At 42.8% G+C, this 25,100-nt stretch overlaps 2 protein-coding genes across 9 annotated transcripts in view; both read left to right on the top strand.

Moving 5' to 3' along the window:
• TPK1 (thiamin pyrophosphokinase 1) overlaps nucleotides 1-5,054 on the top strand; it is a 379,100-nt gene extending 374,046 nt beyond the window's left edge. For all 8 annotated transcript variants that reach the window (XM_069588648.1, XM_069588649.1, XM_069588647.1 and 5 more), the window contains one exon: nucleotides 4,106-5,054. In XM_069588648.1, coding sequence (XP_069444749.1) covers nucleotides 4,106-4,224 — 119 coding nt within the window. In that variant the 3' untranslated portion in view covers nucleotides 4,225-5,054. The remainder of the gene's footprint in view (nucleotides 1-4,105) is intronic.
• A 10,106-nt stretch (nucleotides 5,055-15,160) lies between these two features.
• The window catches only part of NOBOX (NOBOX oogenesis homeobox), a 38,011-nt gene continuing 28,071 nt past the window's right edge, over nucleotides 15,161-25,100 (top strand). The window contains exons 1-4 of the mRNA XM_069588912.1: nucleotides 15,161-15,165; nucleotides 17,004-17,063; nucleotides 18,543-18,618; nucleotides 19,424-19,668. Of these exons, the coding sequence (XP_069445013.1) occupies nucleotides 15,161-15,165; nucleotides 17,004-17,063; nucleotides 18,543-18,618; nucleotides 19,424-19,668 (386 nt within the window). The remainder of the gene's footprint in view (nucleotides 15,166-17,003; nucleotides 17,064-18,542; nucleotides 18,619-19,423; nucleotides 19,669-25,100) is intronic.

Here is a 25,100-nt window from a genome sequence, read left to right as displayed (position 1 = left end):
CCCTCCTCCAGGGGATCTTCCCAACCCAGGGATCAAAACAGGTCTTCTGCATTGCAGACGGATTGTTTACCATCTGAGCCACCAGGGAAACAATAAAAGCATTATGCTACTGGTATAAAAAGATACATAATCCAATGAAGCAGAATTGAGAACCAATGCATAAACAGTGAGCTAATACAAAAAGAGAGCCAAGAAAACTCAGTGGAGAAAAGCTAATAAATGGTGCTGGGAAATTGGATATTCACATGTAAAAGAGTGAAATTAGATCCCTATTTTTACATCACTCACCAAAAATTAACTCATAAAGGATTAAGACATTAAATAAAACCATAAAACTCCTAGAAGAAAACAAGAATAATGCTTCCTGACATGGGTCTTGGCAATGATTTTTTACATATGCTATCTAAAGCATAGGCAGCAAAATAAAAAACAAGTGGGACTACATCAAACTAAAAAGCTTCTGCACAGCAAAAGAAAGAATAACAAAACACAAAGACAACCAAAGCAATGGGATTAGACATTTGCAAATCATACTGAGAAGGGGTTAGTATTCAAAATATATAAAGAACTCCTAGAACTGAAAAAACACCAATGGTCAAAGGACCTGAATAAACATTTTTCCAAGAAGACATACAGAAGGCCAATAGACATATGAAAAGGGTAGTTTACATCACTAATCAGGGAAATTAACTCAAAACCACACCAAGTTATCACCTTATACCTATTAGACTGGCTGTCATCAAAAAGACAAAGGAACAAATTCTGGAGAGGACATGGAGAGAAAGGAACCTTTGTGCACTGTTTGTGGGAATGTAAATTGGTACAGCTACCATGCAAAACTGTATGGAGGTTTCTCAAAATTAAACATGAATCTACCATATTACCAGCAATCCCATTTCTGGGTGTATATGCAATGGAAGCAAAATCCCTTCATCCAAAGATAACTGCACTCCTATCTTCATTACAGCATTACTTACAATAGCTAAGATATGGAAACAAGCTAAGTGTCCATCAACAGACAGATAAAGAAAATGTGGCATATAGTGGAATACTGTTGAGTCATAAAAAGGAAACTCTGCCATTGGCAACAGGATGAACAGACCTTGAGGGTATTATGCTAAGAATAAGAAAGATAAATACTGTGTGATCTCACTTATACATGGTATCTGAAAGACTCAGATTCATAGGAAAAATATCAGATTTGTGATTGCCAGACTCAGGGAGTGGAGAGAATGAGATAAAAGTGATCAGAAGATACAGACTTCCAGTTATAAGATAAATAAGTACTGACTATGTAATATACAACATGGTGAGAATCCTTGCCAATGCTGTATGGTATATTTGAAAAGTGGTAAGAGAACAGACATTATAAAGTTCTCATCACAAGGGAGAAAATGTAATTATATAAGGTAATGGGTGTTAACTAAACTTACTTTGTAAATCATTTCATACTATATGCACAGGTCATTATATGTGCTATACATGTTAAATTTATACAGTATTATATGTCAGTTTTCTCAAAACTAGAGGAAAAAATAGTAAGTAATTTGTTTTATTGCTGTCTACAGGAAGTTATCTCTCTGCCAATCTTATGTATTTTATTTCATGACTGACCCTCAGACACTTGGGGAGAGGGGAGTTCAGTATTAATTTCAAATACTTCATTAAAATTTTTTCTTTTCTTCTAAAAGAGACTTGAATGTTTTGTCTAAGAGCATAATTCTTTGAAAAAAACATACTCCAAAATAACTGTAGTGACAGAGTAAACGGAATTTCATGATTTTGTGTATTCAGTTTATCTTTGTTTTCTATCATTTTTATTCTACTTTTCATAGAGGTGGAGACAAATGAATTTCATTGTAACCTTACCATTAAGTGTAACCATTGTTATGGACTGAGTGTTTGTGTCCCCCTAAATTCATATATTGAAGCCATAATCCCCAATGTGACAGTATTTGGAGCTGGAGCCTTTTGGAGATAATGAGAACCTCATGGGACCCTCATGATGGGATTAGCACCCTGACAAAAAGAAGAGGTAGGAGAGTTCCCCACCATGTGAGAAGACAGCAGGAAGGCAGCTATCTGTAAACCGGCCAGGAAGAGGGGGTCTTACCAGAACCAGCCATGCTGGTACCCTGATCTGGGACTTTCCAAGCCTCTGAAATCGTGTCTGCTATTTAAACCACTCAGCCTATGCATTTTGTTATAGCACCCAAAACCAACTAAAACATGTTTAATAACTGATCCTGGTGGAATTGTAAACATTGCAGAAAAAAAGAAAACGTGATTTATAAGTTTGGGTAAAAATGGCCTTAACTCAGATATTTCATGCAAAGTAAAAACTGTATATTCTCATATCCTAATAAAGCTATTTCAGTTCTTTTCCTATTTAAAAATTATTTAGGATGCAACAATGTCTTAGAAAAAACAATATATATAATATAGTTGTCTACCCAGGATAATCCAAAGTCCCTACTCTGCCTTCAGAAAGGAATTTGTGTGCAGCAGCAAACTAGAGAAGTACTTTTGTACTCCTGTTCTTTGAGCCCAAGTGCAAACTAGGATTTTAACCTAATTAGTCACCAGAATCTTAAACGCACTGTGTTGAGTCCAGGTGGGTTGTGTGTACCCACTGTTTCACTGGGGAGTTTCCAACTCTAAAGCTAGTCCTCTGAAGCCCCCTAAATTGCCTTTCTGAATAAATGGTATGAAATGTGTGAACTGTTCCCCAACCTTTAGGAGAACAAGGCTTCTTTCCTTAACAGACTTCCTGTGACTCCCTCCACAACCATCACCCTCACCCTCTGTATATGTAATTATGCCTGGATTTGTAAATTTAATGTGTATGTTTATTCATATCATTCAGAAACCTCATCTAAGAAAAGCTCCAGATTACTGGAGAGGCAGAAACACTGAATTGCCTTTTAGGGCAACAGTCCCAGGAGGTTGACTCTGCGTTCCTGCAGTTTCAGTTTGTAACCTCCTGTTTGCATTAGTAAACGTGTTGACAACTATGAAAAAGAAATAGTTTGACTTTTAATAAGTAAACTGTGTGAACTGGTAATACTGATGATATATTATCCTATAATACTGTTTCCAAATTTTTAAATTGCCTTTTCAAGATTTCCTCAGAAGGATAACAGGCTCCCTCTAGCGGGGAGTGACCATTATAATTGAATTATTTTTATTTACTTCAAAGCTGTGCAACTTCATAGTCGCACTTTATTGGAAGGAAAAGAAGCCTTTTCTGGCTCTTGACATTTGTTTATTTCTCTGCGTAACGTTTATTTTTCCCTTTCTGATTTCTTCTGATTATATCAGGACATGTTGACAGGACAGTCACGATTTAGTCATGTCGATAATGTGAACTGCTCTTTTATAAGCAAAGAGAAATGAGGTTACCAGTGGATTCCTACATGTTAACTTCAGCAAACTTTTGTTAGGAAATAAATATATATATAGTTGTGTACAGATTTATGTAATTTATAAATATATAAATTTTAATAATACAACGTAACTCCAAAACCTTTATTTTGACAATTAAGTAATGACCTGGGAGTCTGCTTTTTGACCTCTGAGTTCCGATTAATTTTACACAAAGTGAGACTTGTTCACTTTGGCTTGTCTTTCTTTATGAGGAAAAAAACAACCAAAATCCTCTACTTTTTTTTTTTTTAATAATTAGCTTTCTGTCCCATATCATTTATACTCGAAACTAAAACTGCCTTTTTATAGAGCTTAATTAAATATAAAAATGTTAATTCTGAATCATCAAAAAAAATTAAAATTGCACCCAGGCAAGGAAGTAAGTAACCTATTACAGAAATGGATGTTGGTTTTACAATTGGTAAAGAAGAAAAAAAACACTTTACTGAAATTTAGTGTTGAGACTGACATATCCCCCAAACAGATAAATAACCTGTAGCCAACTCTAGGAGGAGTGGTCACAGCAAGTTATAGGAACTTTCAGCTGTAGAATCCCACTTATAGATCATCTATTAATTCCAAGTGTGTGCCTAATGGCTTTTTGGTAACTCTGAACAGTCACTCTACACTGGAGGGAAGTCGGCTCTCACCAAGCCTGTGTTTTCTTACGTTCTTACAGCACATCAGACGCTCAGCTTTGGAACACTAGTCAGCACTTCGAACACCTACGACGGATCTGGTGTTGTGGCTGTGGAGACGGACCGTCCCCTGCTCTGGACCATGGCCGTAAAACTCTGACCAGCACTTACCTCCGTCGCTGTGCCTCTGACATACCTCATTTGCCAACAACATCATGCTCAACAAGAACAGTCCACCTGGGCTGGCAGGATCTAAACCTGTCCCCTGGGAGGCCCGCTAGTTTTAAAGACTTTTCATGTTCTGATCATGCAGGGAGCGCTATAAATGACAGATTTCAGTTTTACTCTGACCAGGGAAGGGGGGAGGATCGTCATTATTTAAAGTAAATATGCTCTGTTAGATTCAGTTGGAAAACTAACATGGGTCATCTCACTCTCAAATTCAGTCCTGATCACTCTTATTAATCACTTCAGGTACCCCCAGAAAACGGCTTGTAATTTTGAAGCTGAGAAAGCTCTGAGGTTCCGTGGTGTCCAGCACATACACCTCCTCCTATTGATCCTTAAATGCTTGCTTCTATCTCATAATGTTATCTCTCTCAGTCTTATGTGGATTCCCTTTCACTGAAAAATAGAATTCCTTCTAGCTTGGGATGCTAGAACCGCACCATTTTATTCTGACCTTAACAGTTTGGGGTGTTATCTTTTAATGATAAATAAAAAATCACTAGCCTGATTATTAAAATTTAAAACAAGCAGAACCCACCCAGCTGCTTTACATGACACAAACCCAGTGCTGCTGCAAAGAATGAGAGCGGCTTCTCTCTTTGGTGCTACGACAGAGGGAGGGTCACGTTGTAAGTGGAGAAAAGTGGGGCCCGTTGAACTAGCATGCAGCTGTGCATAATCATTAGAGATCATTTTTAAATTATTTATGCAAATCCATGTGAAACTGAATCCAGATGTGAAATAAAAATATTTAGTTATCAACATGCCTGTCTGTGGTCAGTTTTTCAAGAAGACAATCCATTTTCTCATCTGTATTTTATGATGACCAATCTTTCTTAATCAGTGTTACATACCCACCCCCCCAAAAAAACTGCTCAAAGGTTGACTCACAGCTGCAGTTCTTCACACACCTGATTTTCAAGGGCAGCCCAGGGTGGTGGTGAATACTTTCTCTAGCCTCCACGGAAGTTAGTTTCTAGAGCCCGCGTGCTACGTGTTCACACTTAAATCTCTCTGGACCTGTTGCTGCAGCTATAACATGGGGATTCCAGGTAGCATCTATCTTGTCAGACTTAGGAAGGAGGGACAGGTTAAACTGCCTTCAAAGATCGTTGCACATGCGAGAGAAAAAAGAACCAACAGAGGAAAAGAACTAGTTCCACGGTAGAGAAAGTGCTGAAAGTGCATTCTCCAGGCAAGAGTACTGGTGTGGGTTGCCATTTCCTTCTCCGGGGGATCTGCCCAACGCAGGGATCGAACCCACGTCTCTTCTGTCTCCAGGTAGATTCGGTACCACTGAGCCACCAGGGAAGCCCATACTTCCTACTTCAATTTAAAAAGCTTAAAAAAAAAAAAAAAAAAAAAAGCTCAGTCAAGCACCAACTCCTTCGTTGACTCATGTAACTGAGAACCATCAACAGGAAAGGTGGAAAAGGAAATGGCAACCCACTCAGTATTCTTGCCTGAAGAACTCCATGGACCGAGGAGCCTGGCAGGCTATAGTCCATGGGATTGCAAAGAGTCGGACACGACTGAGTGACTGACCAACAGAAAACAGACCTGCAAACCACTTCCCACCCTAAAGGACGACACTAGAAATCGGGGTGGAGCAGTGGGAGAGGGCGTGACCTTCCCAGCACCAGTTACTGATTTCTGGTTCACTGGCCATTCCAGGCTCAGCTGTCATCTAGTCATTACTAAAGATGTATTCACAGCCTATGAAATATGAAAGTATGTCCACTGTTCTAAGATTTTCCTGCAAGAGGCTCATGCCCTATGTACCCTGAAAATCTTCCAGCGATAGTAAGTGGGTGCTTGGCGAGAAGAATATAGTTGGCTGGGGAGGTTGAGGGGAACAAAAGCACTGAGATTTATCCCAGACTCCCCATTGGAGGCCTCCCCCACAAGGCTTCTCTCCTGATCCCGCCAGGCTGCTGGAGAGCTAGGCATTTGGCCCCTCTTGCCTGGAAAATTTCCATGGACTGAGAAGCCTGGTAGGCTACAGTCCATGGTGTCGCAAAGAGTCGGACGCGACTGAACGACTTTACTTCACTTACCCCTTAAGCGTCCCAAAGGGCAATTTCATGTGTTTCCTCACCACATCACTGCTTCCCTGGTGGTTCAGTGGCAAAGAATCCACCTGCCAATGCAGGAGATGTGGGTTCAATCCCTGGCTCAGGAAGATCCCCCAGAGGAGGAGGAAATGATAACCTGCTCCAGTATTCCTGCCTGGGAACTCCCATGGACAGAGGAGCCTGGTGGGCTACAGTCCATGGGGTCAGAGTCAGGCTGGACTGAACACATCACATCATTCAAACAAGGACTCACTGTTCTTACACTAACTCAGGGGGACTGATGGTGACCTCAGGGGCCCCCCATGAACTTTCCGAGCCGCCCCAGGCAGCCCTCCTGCCCCCCTTATTAATCCAGATCCTGACCTCCCACTTGCAGCCGGAAGAGCAGCCGGAAGCCAGGCTCTGCCAGGAAAGTGGCCTGTGCTCTTTGCCCCTTTTGACTTCACTCTGCTGCTGCACTACACGAGTCAGATTGGGAGCCTTTGTGACTCTAGGGATGCTCACCCCAAAATGCCCTCTGGCTGCCTGAGTCACTGAGTAGTGAAAACACACTAGGATCATTTCTCTTCGGGTGGCTGGAACATCTGAGGATGCCTGTAGCTGCGGGAACCCTGGAGTCACAAGTGACTATGAAATGCAAGTTTTAAAAAATGTTTAATTTTTTTTTTATTGTAGTAAAGGTCGCATAATATAAAACATCCACTTTGACCACACTGAACTGCACCGTTCCGTGGCAGTAAGTACACTCACATTACTCTGCAACTCAGCACCATTCATCTCCCGAATTTTTCACCTTCCTCATCTGAAACTCTGCCCCCATAAACACTAATATCCCCACCCAGCAACCTTCAGCCTCTGGCGTCTGCCACGCACTCTGACTCTGAATTTGTCTACTCTAGGTATCCTGTACAAGTGGAATCAAATCGTATTTGTCTGCACCTATTGTATACTGGAGTGTAAAATGTGGTAAGTTTTCTTTGCGGTTCAAGGAACTGGGGCTGGACCACACCCCTGCACACAGGTCAGGCAGAATAATACATGTTCACGCCTTAACTTTTGCTAAGAAGACAGCAGTTCTCTCCTGGGCGGGGCACGAAGGCCATTTCACTTGTTCCTGGGGATCGGTCTGGGCAAGGAGAAGGTGCCCATGACTGCCTGGGCCTTCATGAAGGTAACTGCTCAAGATTTCGTGTCTTACGTGTGCAGAATGCATTTTAGGCAGACCTGGCTTACCACTCCTGTCCAAATTCATGCTTCCAAAGCTTTGGAACAACCAAAAGCATGCATGGATTTGATGTGACTGAGACACACTACCTGCCTAGTCCATAAAGCAGCAAGAAACCACTCTTCTTTCCCTAAGGCTCTGTGATTATAAAGGAAAAAAGGTCTGAATTGTGACGTTCGAATTGTTTTGATCATGATCCACAAGAAATACAATCTGTCTTGTAACTAGTCTATATACACACATGCCCTCTGATAATTTTATTCTAGACTGAAAAACACCTAGAAATCTCTTCTAGGTTGGAAAAAATAACAGCAAAGGGTAAAGTAAAATCCACACAAGGACTTTTTTAAAAGAGCAAGCGAGAGAGAGAGAGTGTGAGTGTGTGTGTGTGTGTGTGTGTAAGGGTTCTGCATTAGGCATATGCATCTTTCCTAAATTTAGGACAATGTGAATATAATTTACCATTTTATCTTCAGCACCTAATAATAGTTTTTATTCTCAAATGTGGGCTAAGAGGAATAACCCCCCAATGACAACAGGCTAAATGTGATCCTACTGGGGAATAATAAAATCAGTTTAACTTCATTAGGAATGGTGAGGAGAGCTAGATTATCTAAGTTGTGTCTAAAGCATTCTACTCATAATAAATGATCGCCATACCTGGAGAAGATTAAAACCGAAGCTGCAAGGTCAAGCCATTCCCTGGCAGTCAATAAATATGGAATGGAAACTTCCTGGCTCATACAGTAGAGTTTACCCTTCCTTGCCCACAGCAGATTGCACTTATCAATCATACTTTTCTTCTGTGATGAGCCCCAGTCTGAGTCATTTCAGAACAGTATTGCAGGCAGCTCTGATCAGTTATTCAGCATTGGCCTGGCACCCCCGGAGGCTCAGAGCTAATGTGCCATCTCACCACGGTGCACAGAACAGCTACAGTTACAACCCGGGAGAGAGGTCAAGGCAACACCATTCTTCTTCCCAGGTAATGGATATGTAAACAGATCCAAGGACTTATTCCCTGCCATTGAAAGCAAGGTCTTTGTACAATACATAGCAAACAAAAAAGAAAAAGTAAGACCATCCCTGCCAGCACCTTGGAAAGCACCCACAAAGCACTGAGATCACCCGTAGCTAAGAAATAAGAAATCTCTCATAATTTCTCATATAGCTAGTCCCTGAGAACCAAAACATCTCACATAATACTGTTATTCCAAAGGCTGAAAAGGGTCTTAACTCACAGTGAAAGGAACTGATCAGAGTAAGATTACAACTTATAGCTGAATTATTTCTTTTAAAAATACCTTTAGGGCTTCCCTAGTGGCATACCTTTCAGAGAAGGCAATGGCAACCCACTCCAGTGTTCTTGCCTGGAGATTCCCAGGGATGGGGGAGCCTGGTGGGCTGCCGTCTACGGGGTTGCACAGAGTCGGACACGACTGAAGCGACTTAGCAGCAGCAGCAGCATCACACCTTTAGGGTTTCCCTGGTGGCTCAGTTCAGCTGAGCTGCTCAGTCATGTCTGACTCTTTGCAACCCCATAGACTGCAGCACACCAGGCCTCCCTGTCCATCACCAATTTCCGGAGCCTACTCAAACTCATGTCCGTAACACCATCCAACCATCTCATCCTCTGTCCTCCCCTTCTCCTGCCTTCAATCTTTCCCAACATCAGGGTCTTTTCAAATGAGGCAGTTCTTCCCATCAGGTGGCCAAAGTAATGGAGTTTCAGCTTTAACATCGGTCCTTCCAATGAATATTTAGTACTGATTTCCTTTAGGATGGACTGGTTGCATCTCCTTGCAGTCCAAGGGACTCTCAAGAGTCTTCTCCAACACAAAAGTTCAAAAGCATCAATTCTTTGGCACTAAGCTTTCTTTATAGTCCAAATCTCACATTCATACGTGACTACTGGAAAAACCATAGCTTTGACTAGATGGACCTTTGTTGGCAAAGTAATGTCTCTGCTTTTGAATATGCTGTCTAGGTTGGTCAAAACGTTTCTTCCAAGGAGCAAGTGTCTTTTAATTTCATGGCTGCAGTCACCATTTGCAGTGATTTTGGAGCTCAAAAACATAAAATCTGTCACTGTTTCCATTGTTTCCTCATCCATTTGCCATGAAGTGATGGAACCGGATGCCACGATCTTAGTTTTCTGAATGTTGTATTTTAAGCCAACTTTTTCACTCTCCTCTTTTACTTTCATCAAGAGGTTCTTTAGTTCTTCGCTTTCTGTCATAAGGGCGGTGTCATCTGCATATCTGAGGTTATTGATGTTTCTCCCGGCAATCTTGATTCCAGCTTGGCTTCATCCAGCCCCGTGTTTCTCATGATGTGCTCTGCATATAGGTGGCTCAGACAGTAAAGTGTCTGCCCGGGGTTGGGAAGATCCCCCGGAGAAGGAAATGGCAACCTACTCCAGTACTCTTGCCTAGAAAATTCCATGGATGGAGGAGTCTGGTGGGCTACAGTCCATGGAGTCACAAAGAGTCACGACTCTGCATAAAAGTTAAATAAGCAGGGTGACAATATGCAGCCTGGACGCACTCCTTTCCCAATTTGGAACCAGTCTGTTGTTCATGTCCAGTTCTAACTGTTGTTTCTTGACCTGCATACAGATTTCTCAGGAGGCAGGTCAGGTGGTCTGGTATTCCTATCTCTTGAAGAATTTTCCAGAGTTTGTTGTGATCCACATAGTCAAAGGCTCTGGTGTAGTCAATAAAGTGGAAGTAGGTATTTTTCTGGAACTCTCATGCTTTTTTTATGATCCAATAGCTATTGGCAATTTGATCTCTGGTTCCTCTGCCTTTTTTAAATCCAGCTTGAACATCTGAAAGTTCACGGTTCACATACTGTTGAAACCTGGCTTGGAGAATTTTGAGCATTATTCTGCTAGTGCGTGAGATGAGTGCAATTGTGCAGTAGTTTTCTTTGGCATTGTCTTTCTTTGGGATTGGAATGAAAACTGACCTTTTCCAGTCCTGTGGCCACTGCTGAGTTTTCCAAATGTGCTGGTATTTTGAGTGCAACACTTTCAAGCATCATCTTTTAGGATTAGAAATAGCTGAATGGTCTAGTGGTTTTTTTCTACTTACTTCAATTTAAGTCCAAATTTGGCAATAAGGAGTTTATGATCTGAGCCACAGTCAGCTCCTGGTCCCATTTTTGCTCACTGTATAGAGGTTCTCCATCTTTGGCTGCAAAGTATATAATTAATCTGGTTTTGGTATTGACCATCTGCTGATGTCCATGTGTAGAGTTTTCTCTTGTGTTGTTGGAAGAGGGTGTTTGTTATGAACAGCACATTCTCTTGGCAAAATTCTGTTAGCCTTTGACCTGCTTCATTTTGTACTCCAAGGCCAAATTTGTCTGTTACTCCAGGTATCTCTTGACCTCCTACTTTTGCATTCCAGTCCCGTATAATGAAAAGGATATCTTTTTTGGGTGTTAGTTCTAGAGGGTCTTGTACGTCTTCATAGACCTGTTCAACTTCTGCTTCTTCAGCATTACTGGTTGGGGCATAGACTTGCATTACTGTGATAGTTAATGGTTTGCCTTTAAATAGAGATCATTCTGTCATTTTTGAGATTGCATCGAAGTACTGCATTTTGGACTCTTGTGCTGACTATGAGGGCTACTCCATTTCTTCTAAGGGATTCTTGCCCACAGTAATAGATGTAATGGTCATCTGAGTTAAATTCACCCATTCCAGTCCATTTTAGTTCTCTGATTCCTAAAATGTCATTGTTCACTCTTGCCATCTCCTGTTTGACCACTTCCAGTTTGCCCTGATTCATGGATCTAACATTCCAAGTTCCTATGCAATATTGCTCCTTACAGCATCAGACTTTACTTCCGTCACTAGTCACATCCACAACTGGGTGTTGTTTTTGCTTTGGCTCCATCCCTTCATTCTTTCTGGAGTTATTTCTCCACTGATCTCCAATAGCATATTGGGCACCTACTGATCTGGGAAATTCATCTTTCAGTGTCCTGTCCTTTTGCCTTTTCATACTGTTCATGGGGTTCTCAAAGCAGGAATACTGAAGTGGTTCGCCATTCCCTTCTCCAGTGGCCCACGTTTCGTCTGAACTCTCCCTGGTGGGTCAGTGGATAGGAATCCACCTGCCAGTGCAGGAGACAACAGGTTCGATCTCTAATCCAGGAAGATCAGGGATCCATGTGCCACAGAGCAACTGAGCCAGTGTGCCACGACTACTGAGCCTGCAATTAGCGCCTGGGAGCCGCAGCTGCTGGCGCCCACAGCCCCAGAGCCTGCGCTCTGCACCAGGAGAAGCCACTGCAATGAGGAAGCCCGGGCTCCGCAGCTGGAGCAGCCCGCGCAGCAGCGAAGACGCAACACAGCCAGAAATTAATGCACAGAATTTATGAAAGTGTCCTGAAACCCTAAAGACTAGTGACGACTTAATAGCCAGTTTTGTTTTTGAACAATCAACATGGGCAATTAGGAATATACAGCTCTTCAGGAACTGAGCGGAGTCCCATCTGAATGGCATAATTAATTCTGTGCTCAGCTGTTTAGCATTATGAATCCTATGTTAGAATATAAAGCCCTGGAGAGTTTGTGTTTGGATCTGCATTCCTGTTATCTGCTGTACCTTCGATCTTAGAATAGGGCTGCAGCAAAGAACACTGGAGTAGTACCACAGGTACATGAGCTAACCTCCTTACTGGGACCCAGGCCCTAGGAAAATACTGCAGCTTCCCAAGCCTCTGAAAAATATTATTCTTTTCCTTCCTTGATCCCTAACTCTATCCAAGATTTAAGTATATGCTAAAGTTTCTCTTGGATAGGTTCCTCAGTCCTAAAGATAAGTGTCCTAATTCTAGATTGGACAGCCCTGGTTATAAACTTGCTCACTCATGTATCTGAAGAAGGAAGTAATGTTCACAGCACCGAAGCTGGGCTCCAAGACATCTTTCAAGGCAAAACAGAGACAGTAAACAAAGGGAAATCAAAAGGCAAGGAATTGGAAGTTGCTTAAAATGAATAGATAAGGGAAAATGAAAGCCATGGGCAGGTTATAATAGAGGTTTGGGAGAATGGTCTGGATTAAAACAATCACCATCAAAATAAATGTGAAGAGCACTTTTAATTGGGCTGACTTGCCAGGAAAAAATGGAAAAATAAGGAACACAGAAAAGGTTTGGAGTGCTAAATCTTATAACCAGAGCTATTTCTAGCATTGACGAGTCCAGGAATGATTGGTTGTCATGAGTTGAAATAGACTACAGATAAGAAGACACGTTATTTTTCAAATACTTGGAGACCATGGCAATCAATTCTGCTATTTTCTTTGATTAAATTGACATCTACTTGTTTCACGAGTTAAAACTGTAACATGGATATGAAATTAGCCTGGGGAGTCTAAAACCATTTTAAAAAATGGTATGTTATCTCCAACAGCATTACTCACACAAAATCTCATTATTTTGTGAGTCTGATTCAGACTTACACTGTTAACTTACAAAAATTATTAATGCACAAAAGAATTAGCTTTCTTTTTAAATCAAGAAACCTCAACTTTATCCAAAACACTTATCTTTACGTTACTTTTATTAACACAAGCAATTACTCAGAATATGTTTGTATAATGCATGAACAAGCATTCTATGTAATATAATATTAAGACATTCTGCTCACCTGTCCCTTCTGGAAATCCCCATGCTTTGTCCCACTACACCCTGCTGGGTAATCCCAGTAAGTTTAGTATCAGTTATAAAAATCAGTTATTAAAAATAATCATCCAAAAAACAGTAAAGCTCTCAATACTATGGCTATGGAACCAAATATGTGAAGACCATAGAGTAAGAGATATTTTTATAATAATGGAGAGGTTTTACTCTTTTGAACTATAGGAAATATTAAGTGTTCATCATTTCTCTCTCAACTGTATCGACTTCATTAATTTAAGAAATACTTTTCAATCTGCATTTCATTCCCTATTCATGAAAAAAATTTTCTAGGCCCCAATGGTCTACACATTCTGCTCTTTTATTTGCACTCCTTAAAATTCAGGGACGCCTACGTGAATAATGAGATGGGAAGAAATGGTGCAGAAAGTTGTTGGGATAGCTTTTACTCAGTGAATTTATTATGCAGAGTTTAAAGTTGACCTTTTAATCCAAGTTTTTATTCAATTCCATTGCAAGGAATTGAGCAGCATGGTCAGTTTGAATATTTGTATGTCAGTGGCACCAACAATGAGTCTCATGAGAAAAAGTCATATATTAAAACCATGAAGAAGGCAATACATTCTTTTTAGGGCCAAATGGAGGAAGGATAGAAATATTTTAGGAAGAAAGTAAGTTTTCCACAAAAATGAAAATCTTCCCTAAATTATAAGACATGGATGGCTATGCAAGTCATTTTCATAATTTAGTCTCTAGATTAGATGTTGCTAAGTAACCGTGTATCCATATAAATACATAAATGCTGTTAGTCACATTGATGCTATGGTTATTCATTCCAATTTTCAGGAACAAATATTAGCTTTCCACATGTTGCTTGAAGGCTTCTTCACCTTTCTTTTGGGTAGATGTGTAATTTATAGGAGCTGAAGCTCCACAACACAAAAACCAAGTAAATAATATCAGATTCAAGAAGATGGGATGAATGGATTGACTACAAGGAGGAGTTACAGGAGCCCCCGAGTTACTTAAGTTTCCACTTAATCATATTCACATACCAGGACCTTCTGTAGATTTTAGAGGAGGCATATTTCATCTTAGGGCTTCCCTGGTGGCTCGGAAGATAAAGAATTTGCCTGCATCACAGGAGACCTGACCCCTGGGTCAGGAAGATGCCCTGGAGAAGGGAATGGCTACGCTCTCCTATATTCTTGCCTGGGAAATCCCATGGACAGAGGAGCCTGGTGGGTTACAGTCCATAGAGTTGCATCAAGTCAGACACGACTGAGCGGCTAACAATTTCACTTTCTCCTTACATTTAATCTTACTTTTTAAAAAATCCCTGAACAACAACCACAGAATGGACTCGCTCCCTCTTGACATGGCAAGCTCCCTGGTGTTCAATCCAAGGTCGGACTAACGTTTGCGGTATCTGGCCTTTAAATTACTTTCCAAGATTCTACGCTGAATAATTTCTCCGGAATCTAAGATTTTATATCTATATGAAGCTTGAGGGCAAGAATATGCTACATTCTAGGTGTGTACTGCTTAACTAAGAGCATCAGAAGCAATTTTAACTTTATATTTTTTCACAAATGTATTATTATGGCCTCACTGAAAATTTACTACTGCTGCTGCATCTGATAGTCAGGTTTTTAGGTTGGATATTTATGGCTGGTGAAGTGTTTGACCTCTTTAAGAATGCATGTCAAAGAATGTAGGTGAAAATGAGGTTCCCTGGTTCAATGAGAATTCCAGAGTCCTAGGGAGGAGACTAACCCTGTGCCATTTCATTTGAATAATGAGTTAACTTTTCATAAAGCAGAAAGTCCAGTTAGATGAGTTTTTCCAAACTGACATACCACCATCCTTAAACACATATTTGAATGTCTACTGCAAGGCAGACAAGTACAATGATGCCGTAACAGTTATACATTATAATTAAATGAATAGATGATGGGGAGGAAGGGAGGGTGGGAAGGATAAAGGAGGCCAGGAGGAAGAGAGATGAGAAAGAGAAGGAAAAAAGGAAATAGTCATGGGAATGGAGACAAGAAAGACTGGAAAAAGGGGGAAAGTGGTACATTCTTCTTGGATGAAAGAAATGGGGAAAAAAGGGAAGTCTGCTTCTCTTTCTAATCCACTTGTAATGCTAGTGAGCATTACCTTTAAATATTAACACAACAGTTAATGTAGTAGAAGATGAGTGTTTATGTATACAGTAAAAAGAAAGAGAGATGCTTGTGAGAAGTTTATGATAATAGGTTAATGTCAAGAGCAAAAAGGATACAATGTATATGAACATTTTGACCACAATTATATAAATATTAGACAATACTCGAAGAGGAATATTTAAATTTTTACCATGGTTAGCTTTGAATAATGAAACTGTAGGTAAACTTTTTATTCTACTTCTTTTTCTATGTTTCTTAAGAAAATAAATAGCATGGTAACCATAGACCAAAAATCTAAAATAGATACACATACAAAAAAAAAGAAAAAGGAGCCCAAACATAATACTAAAAATATACCTCATATCACAAAAGAGTAAAAGAAGAAAAAAGGAATAAAAGAGAGCCACAAGACAACCCCAAAACAACTTACAAGATGTACATACCTATAAATAATTTCTTTAAGTAAACTAAGGGGAAGGCAATGGCAACCCACTCCAGTACTCTTGCCTGTAAACTAAATGCTCCCATCAAGAAACATAGTGTGCCTGACTAGATACGAAAATAAGACCCACATATATGCTACAAGAGACTCATTTCAGACCTGAAGACACACAGATGGAAAGAAGTTGGAAAAAGATATTCCATGAATATGGACATGAAGATACTGGAATAGCAATATTTATATCAAATAAAATAGACTTTAAACTAAAGACTGTAATAAGAGACAAAGAAGAATACTTCATAATGACAAAGGGATAAATCCAAGAAGATGTAACAATTCTAAGTATACATGCACCCAATATATGAGTACCTAAATACATAAAACAAATATTAACAGATACAAAGGGAGAAACTGACAGTAACACAATATTAGTAAGAGACTTTAACATCTACATGGAGGGACAGGTCATTCACAAAATCAGTAAGGAAACACTGGCATTATATGAAACATTAGAGAAGATAGACTTAATAGGTATGCATAGAACGTTCCATCCAAAAGCACCAAAATACACATTCTTTTCAAGTACACACAAAATATTCTCCAGGACAGATCATAAGCTAGGCCACAAAACAATTCTAAACAAAAATTCACAAATTTCTAAACAAAGTTCACAAAATATTCTGAAAGACGGAAGTCATATCAAGCATCTTTTCTGACTACAGTGCTATTAGACTAGAAACCAACTATAAGGAAAAAAGACAGCAAAAATCCAAACAACTGGAGGATAAACAATATGCTGCTAAACAACCCATGGGTCACTGAGGAAATCAAAAGATTTCTAGAGACAAATCGAAAGCACAGCAGTCCAAAATCGATGCAATGCCACAGAAGCATATCTGGAAGGAAATATTTCGGTGATAGAAGCTAACCTCAGGAAACAAGAAAAAAATATCAAATAAAAACTAAATTTATACCTGAAGGAACTATTTTATAGTTTCTAAAACAAATGAGACTGAAAGTTAGAAGAAAAGAAATAATAATGATCAGAACAGAAATTAATGAAGGATGAAAAAATAGAAAAATCAATAAAACTAAAAACCAGTTAATTGAAAATATAACCAAAATTGATAACCCTTTAACCAGATTCATTAAGAAAAAGAGGGCCTTCAAGGCCCAGATCGATGAAATCAGAAATGAAAAAGGGTAAGTTACAACCAGGACCACAGGAATACAAAGGATCAAAGAGAGTGCTGTTTTTTTCACCATGGCTGTTCATTTTTAAGTATCTCCTTTAGTACTAATGGCTTCAGAAAACATCTGCATGGAAATTCACATATCAAACCGTCTTCCTGACACCTCCACTCTGATATCCCATAGGCTTCTCACACTGAACACATCCACCACTGGACTTGCGCTGTTTTTCCAGAAGTCTGCTCCATATACTAGCTTCTCATCTCAGTGACAGCAACCCCATCCTTCCCATTTCTTTCTCAAGCCCAGACCACCAATAAGAACTGCAACAGCTACTTTCATAGCATGTTAAATGCTCTAATGAAACCATCAGACTCTGATGACTGATATAGACATGATAACTGTATGTTTTGGGTTTCTCCATATTATCTTACAATTTCTAGCTCCACTTTCAAAATGCATTTAGAATCTGACCACTTCTCACCTCCTCTGCCACAGTCACCCTGGTCCGAGCCACTATTATCTCTCATCTGAATCACTGCATTCCACCCCCCCAACAATGGTCCCTATTTCCACTTTTCTCTCCCCTTAACCCAACTATTCTCAGCACAGTTGCCATGTCTAATCAGGGGCATTTCTCTACTCAAAACCCTGCAGCAGCTTAAAAGAAGTTTACAATCCCCATACTCATTCTGTTCAAGCTTTACGAACCTCCCTGCTATTCCCGAAATATACTCAATTGTACTCCTTCTTCAGAGCATTTGCTCTCTCTGTGTTCTCTCTGGAATGCTCCTCCCCAGATATCCACTAGGCTACTGTCCTTGGCATTTTCAAATGATTTCTCAAATCTCATCTGCTCAACGAGGCCTATCTGGAGCATATTTTTAATAAAGAAACATGCCCAACTATCCCAGCTCCACCTTAGCTCATCTCTGGGGTTCAGTCCCGTGTGTGTGTATGTGTGTGCACACACGCACGTTCAGTAGTGTCCGATGCTTTGCAATTCCATGCACTGGTACCCACCAGGCTCCTCTGTCCACGGGATTTTTCAGGCAAGAATAGTGGAGGGGATTGCCATTTCCTATTCCAGGGAATCTTCCCCACCCAGGGATCTAACCCTCATCTCCTCTGTCTCCTGCATCAGCAGGTGGATTCTTTACCACGAGTGCCACCAGGAAGCCCTTCAACCCCCTTCCTTTGCTTCATGTCTTTTCCAAAGAATTTATCACTTCCTAACATGCCATATAAGGTACTTATTTATGATATTACTTCTTCTTCATGGTAGAATGTCATCTCCAAAAGAGCAAGGATTTTTCCTTTATTCACTGATATATCCCAACCCCCTAGAGCAACACCTGGCACATTCTGGATTCCTGCATTTAACCAGTGCTTGCTGACAATCTGCCACATGGCATGCCCTGGAAATTAAGCACAGAATAAGACAATCATGGTGCCTGTCCCCTTGGAGCTCACAGTCTAATTCTTCTGCAGATTTCCTGGACACAGCTATTTGTATAACCTTCAAAAGAAAGTGGAAAAGTATCAAGAAGAAGTTCACCAGCCAATAGTGTGTGAAATGTTAAATGTTAAATGCTCTAACGAAACCATCAGACTCTGATGACTGATACAGAAATGATAACTATGAACTTTGGGTTTCAGGCTTCAGTGCCATTCCCTACAGTCCAGAGATTAGAAACCAGAACCCCAAGGTCCTTCGGTGAGTATGTAAGAAAAGAGTCTGCCCTAATGACTGGGGCTTGTGGTGCTCAGTTATGACTCTTTGTGACCCCATGGACTAGAGCCCACCAGGCTCCTCTGTCCCTGGAATTTTCCAGGCAAGAATACTGGAGTGGGTTGCCGTTTCCTTCTCCAGGGGATCTTCTTGACAGAGGGAGTGAACCCATTTTTTGTGTCTCCTGCATTGGCAGGTGGATTCAAAATATAAAATACATAATGATGAATAAGGCAAGAATACCCAGGGATCGAACCTGGGTCTCCTGCATTGCAGACAAATTCTTTACTGTCTGAGCCACTGGGAAAGCCCCAAATAAGTCATATGTGATGCTATATCATTCTAGTCTTTTGATAACTCTTCCCCTAAATAAAAAGACATGTTCCAAATAAAAGTATCCCCATTTAAAAATTCCCCTGACAGGGTAATCAAGTCTTATGCCTTATTCAATAATTAGCTGGACTGAAACTCTTCCATGTCCACTTTTTTCTGGCACTCTGGCAGCAAATTGATCACCTCGGGCAATTTTTAATTAGCACCCTTAAAATTGGTTTGCTAAATTAGCCGACTATGAAGTAACCTCACCCACATGATTAAGTTCAAACTGCATTTCAAGTCCTTTGTCTGTTTTTCACTGCAGGGACACATCACCGCTCGAGGATTGTTAGCGACAGTGTTCCGGCCTGTGCTTCAATGCATGCCCCACACAGCGTGTGGCAAACGCCAGCTGGCACGTCTCTATGCGGCTGTTTCAAGTGGCCTGCCAGCCATTTGGGCTGACATCTCTATTACCGGAAACAGCTCGGCCTCCATCCTTAACCCGGTGGAGATGGTATTTGAAGATGAGCCTCTCTGCGTTCAGGGAAGTCACCTGTGTTGCTCAACGTGAGGAAAGCCAGGACTTGCCTTGGTTAGGCCATGGGGGTGGCCAAGCTTAACTGGCAGGACAGCCGTGCTCATCAAGGGAGGTCACTCCTTCCTTATACCTCACACCCAAATGGGACTTCTGAAGCAACTATTATTCAGCAAGGATGTTCATATGACCTTATGTCATTTCAGAATAAGACCAGGAAGCAGGCAACTTGAACCCCAGCATGTGGATAAGAACATCAGAAGGTGGAGATAATTCACCCAGATCTAGAGGCAGAGTCCGAAGAGCATCTCTGGCCACCTGTCTGCCACCAGCTGCCACCAGCTGCCACCATCAGCACCGGCCCCTGTTCCCCCAAACACTCCTCACCGGTCTCCCTTTCCCAAGTCTTATCTCCCTCCCACCACGTCTCTATGCCTTAGCCAGAACAACCTTCTTCAAAGGCAACCCCACTGGTATAACTCTTCTATATACGACTTGGCTTTCCCTGGTGGCTCAGTGGTAAAGAACCCACCTGCCAACGCAAGAAAGGCGGGTTTGATCCCTGGGTCAGGAAGATCTCCTGGAGAAGGAAATGGCGACCGGCTCCAGTTTTCTTGCCTGGAGAATCCTATGGACAGAGGAGCCTGGCAGGCTACAGTTTGTGTGGTCACAAACAGTCGGCCAGGACTTGGCGACTAAACCACAGCAACACCAGGGTTACCTCTGCACTCAGGTGAAGGCCCCAGATCATCCCACAAAGCCCCTGTCATCTGTCCTCCGCCTTCCTCTCCTGCCTGCTTGCCACATGCCGGCCACCCTCCCCTCTTCCAGCTCTCCAAACTCTCTTTGCTCTCTGAAGGCTTCTGCACAAGCTATGTCCTCTGCCCACAGCTCAGTCCCTACCCCTTGCCCTTCCACCAGATTAGTGGCCAGACTTTCCAAGCAGCCACCAGGGAAGCCGAATTCCAGGCGCTTCAGTGGCCTGCCGTGGCCTCTCCCAGGATGAGGGCAGCCTTGGTGTCCATGTGTGACTTGACTAGACCCCTAGTCACCCTGGAGGGGAACAAGGTGGACAGTGGTGTTAGCAAGGGGAGAGTAGTGGTGGGACTCTCATGGACTCAGCATCTAGAGGCCTGGGAAGAAAGGAGCCAAGGAAATCTGGGAAGGGGTATAAAAGTCATTATACAATATAAAGGTGTTTCTTCTACCCTCAATGGCTCCAGAATGCAAAGGCAGATAGATCATTCTCCCTTGGCCTGTGTGGTCCTTTTAGAAGCTTAAAAGGAAGAAGTCAACTTAAGGAAGATCTATCGGGTGTCTGGCGTTGTTAAAACAGACTCTGACGTCCTTAGTGGCCCAGTGGTTAAGATTCTGCCTGCCAATGCAGGGGTCATGGGTTCGATCCCTCATCTAGGAAGATTCCGCAGGCCGAGGGGCGCTAAGCTGGCGTATCACAGCTACTGGAGCCCCAGTGCCCTAGAACTCATGTTCCGCAACAGGAGAGGCCCTGCAGTGAGAGGTCTGCACACCACAACTGGAGAGGAGCGCCCACCCGCCGCAACTAGAGATCGCCCGTGCACAGCAACGAAGACCTAGCTCAGCCCCCAAAATCGACCTTGACTGATTTTCCATTCCACCTTTTCCACATTCTCTGCCTACAGGGCAGTCATCTGATAGAGGGAAATGGGGAGTCCTTCCTGCTGGAATTCATTCCTTGTGGTCTGTTCTACGAGGGGGTGGTTTCCAGGAGTTTTCACACCTGGGCTGGAACCATTAGGGTTCCACTCTAGCTCCCTCTGGAAGGAAGAGTCCTAATAACTCTGGCCTCAAAATTCTTCTGCAGAGCTAGGTATTCACTTGCACAACCTCAGAGCTGGGAATAGAAGGCACTGTCCCTGCTGTTGGAGGCTTATTTGACTAATGAGTCTCTATCTGCAGAGAGACAGGACTTCACGTGCAAGCCATAAACACAGTTACATTCATGTTCCCTGGTGGCTCAGCGGCAAAGAATCTGCCTGCCAATGCAGGAAACTCGGACTCGATCCCTGGGTTGGAATCATCTCCTGGAGAAGGAAATGGTAACCCACTCCAATATTTGTGCCTGGAGAATCCCATGGACAGAGGATCCAGACGGGCTACAGTCCACGGGGTCGCAAAGAGTAGGGCACGACTGAGTGATTAAACAACAGCAAAGGTCCTTAATTCGCCTCAGGCAACCAAACCATTTCAGAATATCTTTTCCAGGCATCCAAGCACACCAGTGACCAATGGCACAGGCATCTTCCTGATCTGTTCAATACTGAAATGTACCTACTGGAGAGCAACGTCCACCAGGGGGCAGCGAAGCCTTAACTAAAATGTATGTCAATACATGTGCTCTGGATTCACAGACAGGAAGTAGTTTCAAGACCAAGGGCAAATGGACATGCTTGAATCTGTTCTCCTGGGTTGGTCTCCTCTAACACTGTTCAAGATCGACAGTGTTAATTATACAGTTTCTGATGGCTGCTTCCAAAGGTAGGAATGACAGTGTCCCACGGACAAAGCAAGGCTGAAAGAAGAGGATTTACAGTGGCCTCTGCACTGGGGATGCTTGACTGTTAGAGCAGACGGCCTGTTCTCTTGGCCCTTGGTGACCATTGACTCTGCCACTCAAAGGTGTCACCCCTTAACGGCTCCATGTGCTCAAGAGCAACTTTCCTTTTGGGGACGCTGAAGCTGGCTGCTTCCAAGCAGAGCTGGAACTGAGCTCCACCTCACTCCATGCATCTCCTCATAGTCACGCAGGGCAGTCCATTTCCTTACCAAGCCGTAAAGTCCTTTCGGGGCACAGCCTTTATTACTCGTCTGGGTTTCCTCTCCTACACCCCAAGGATGGAACGCTCACTGGCTGAGACTGTCTCTCCCCTGTTCTCAAGGAAAGGAAAAATAACATTTGGGTCCTAACAGTTCAGTTTAAGGACAAGGTTGGAGGGAATGCCCTGCTGGCCCAGTGGTTAGGACTCCAGGCTCACTGCCAAGGGCCTGGCTTCAGTCCCTGGCTGGGAAACTAAGATTGTGCCAGGCATACAGCGCACCCCAAAGAACCAAGAAAGAAAACAAACAAAACCCACCCCCTCCGCCAGGTTTGAGGGGGAAAGTGGAGGGGGTTGGAGAAGCAGATGAGCAGAGAGGCCTTCATCTGTGACAGAAAGGGCCAGACCAAGGGGAAGACTATGGGAGGGGAAAGCAGTGAGGCCTCGGAGAGGACAGAGGACGGGATCCCTGGTCCACTCTGCCAACGACTCCCTCCCCCCACGGCGAGAGCTCTCGGGCCAGAGGAGACGTGGACAAGGACAGGAGATGCCCCAGCGATGACCTGTAGGGACAGATAACCAAAGTCAGCGGGTCCCTTCTGTATAGAAGGCCCAGAACCCGGGAGGAGCCGGCAGAAAGACACGTCAAATTTCTTGGCAGCCTAGAGATTTATCATCAAAATGAGAATGACTTGGATAACATAAGAAATGTAGTATTTCTTACAGCGCAGAGTGTGTGGAGCTCAATTTGTACATGCCGCAGTTACGAGGTAAACTGGAAATGCTCTAAGCTTCTGTATTTATCCAGCTTGTGCACTCAGTGGCTGGTGGCACCGCCAGTCTCCCGGTCCGATCCGGAGGAGCAGGGTTTTCCTCCCGTCTGGGAACAAGGGAGCAGCGATCCTGCGCGGGCCCTCCCCTTGCTCAAGGGCAGGGACAGACACCGTGCTTGCTTCTGTTCTGGTGTTTCGCATTCTTGTGAGTCTAAGGTCAAGCTATGATGTAGAGCCCTCCAGGAATAAATGGTACTTTCTCACCTCTTTGCCGCTAATGATTTACTATGCCCATCTTCTAATCCAGAGGTCAAAGCATCAAGTAAAAGGAGAGCTCCCTCTTCAACTTTTAAATTAAAATCTACCAAAAATATGTCAAGGTGAGGAAAGACATAAAACCACATCAATATATAAAGTACAAGACAAAAGAAAATTGTTTAATAAAAAACTGTCCGTGCAGAAGGAGGCAGCCTCTTTATTCTAACCCCTTGCTGACCGGAAAGACGGGAGGTAAGGCTGTACTATGGGTGGCAGAGCAGGGAAAGGGGAAAAAAGAAATCCTCAGAATGATTTCCTGCGAATAGCAGTGTGGCAGGAGAAAGAGAAAGTTCTGAATTTGACATGAAGTTTGGAAAGGAGGGTGTCTAAAGGAATTCATAAGGGCGTGTTCTAATGCTCATGAAAGGGAATGGTTTCTACCGCAGGCCACATTCGACATGCGTCTTGCAGAGCTCCTGACAACTCACCTGACTTGTGGCCTGACTGTGCAGATGGGCCTCCGTGAAGGCCTGTGGGGCTGCAGAACCAGAAGCCCAATCAGAGTTACTTACTGTCAGGAAGCATTTAACAGGAGGCTTCCGGTGTGCTGTTTTGGATCTGTCAGGAATTTCCTGTTCCTTATTAATTCCTGAATATTCAGGAATTAAGAGGAAAGGCAAGCCTCTCCCGGGGCTGAGGGATCCAGGTCTTTCCTTGGTTAGTTTCTCAATACGGTGATAAGTACCCTCTTCCTTCTTGTGAACCAAAGGGTAAAAGTGATTGTTTACAACTCTCTCTCTCTTTAATATGGATCGCCTGTTTTATAAGTCTGGAATTTTAATCTTTATCTGAGAATAACTACCTTGTAAGACACCATGCTGATTAAAACACCTTTGCTCCATCAAAGCTTGGGTCCCTGTGTCTGTCTGTCTTTCTTTCTTCCTTTCTCTCTCTCGCTACCTCTCTATTTCTAGCTGATTTCCTGGGATGCGGAAGCCGGCTGCGTAACCCAGGAAATATTAGCCTCTCTCCTTCTTTCACTTTCTTATCGTCAACTCCAGACCACCAGGTTCCGGTCCACTGAAGGACCTCAACCACGTACTACTTATGACGTTCAGGATTCGGGTCAGATTTGTATCAGCTTCCCACTGTTATTTACAGTCAGCATCCATTCCGATTGGTCCATACCTGTGCCTTTCTGGGTAACTTCTACTGTATCACCCAGAGCAGTCACACAGAACCCCACTTCTGGGCGAACAGTCAAATCCCCAGGGCAGTGAAAAATAGGAGGCAGTCTCCCTCTGCCTCCCTGGCGACCCCCCAGAGCTGCCTACAAGAGGTTCTCCACCAACGCTGGTGATGCACACAGATGATGAACCAATAATGGAGACACGTGGTCCTGAAAACGGCATGCATCGTACGGAAGGCATATGGCTTTGAGGAAGTGAAAGATCTGAGAGAGATGGCAGAAGGGAATGTCAGCCAGAGTTTATAACAGACGGGAACCCTGTTTCTCAAAAAGAATATCCATCACAAGGAGAAACGCCACCGGGCTGCCTGAGAAGCGTGAAGCACCCTGGACCCTGCTGCAGAAGCAGGACTTCAGGACGGTGGGGGAGGGCTGAATCAAGGAAATCT

This window comes from Ovis canadensis, chromosome 4, assembly GCF_042477335.2.
Source record: "Ovis canadensis isolate MfBH-ARS-UI-01 breed Bighorn chromosome 4, ARS-UI_OviCan_v2, whole genome shotgun sequence".
Classification (NCBI taxonomy): Eukaryota; Metazoa; Chordata; class Mammalia; order Artiodactyla; family Bovidae; genus Ovis; species Ovis canadensis.
This window is presented reverse-complemented; position numbering and strand designations above follow the sequence as displayed.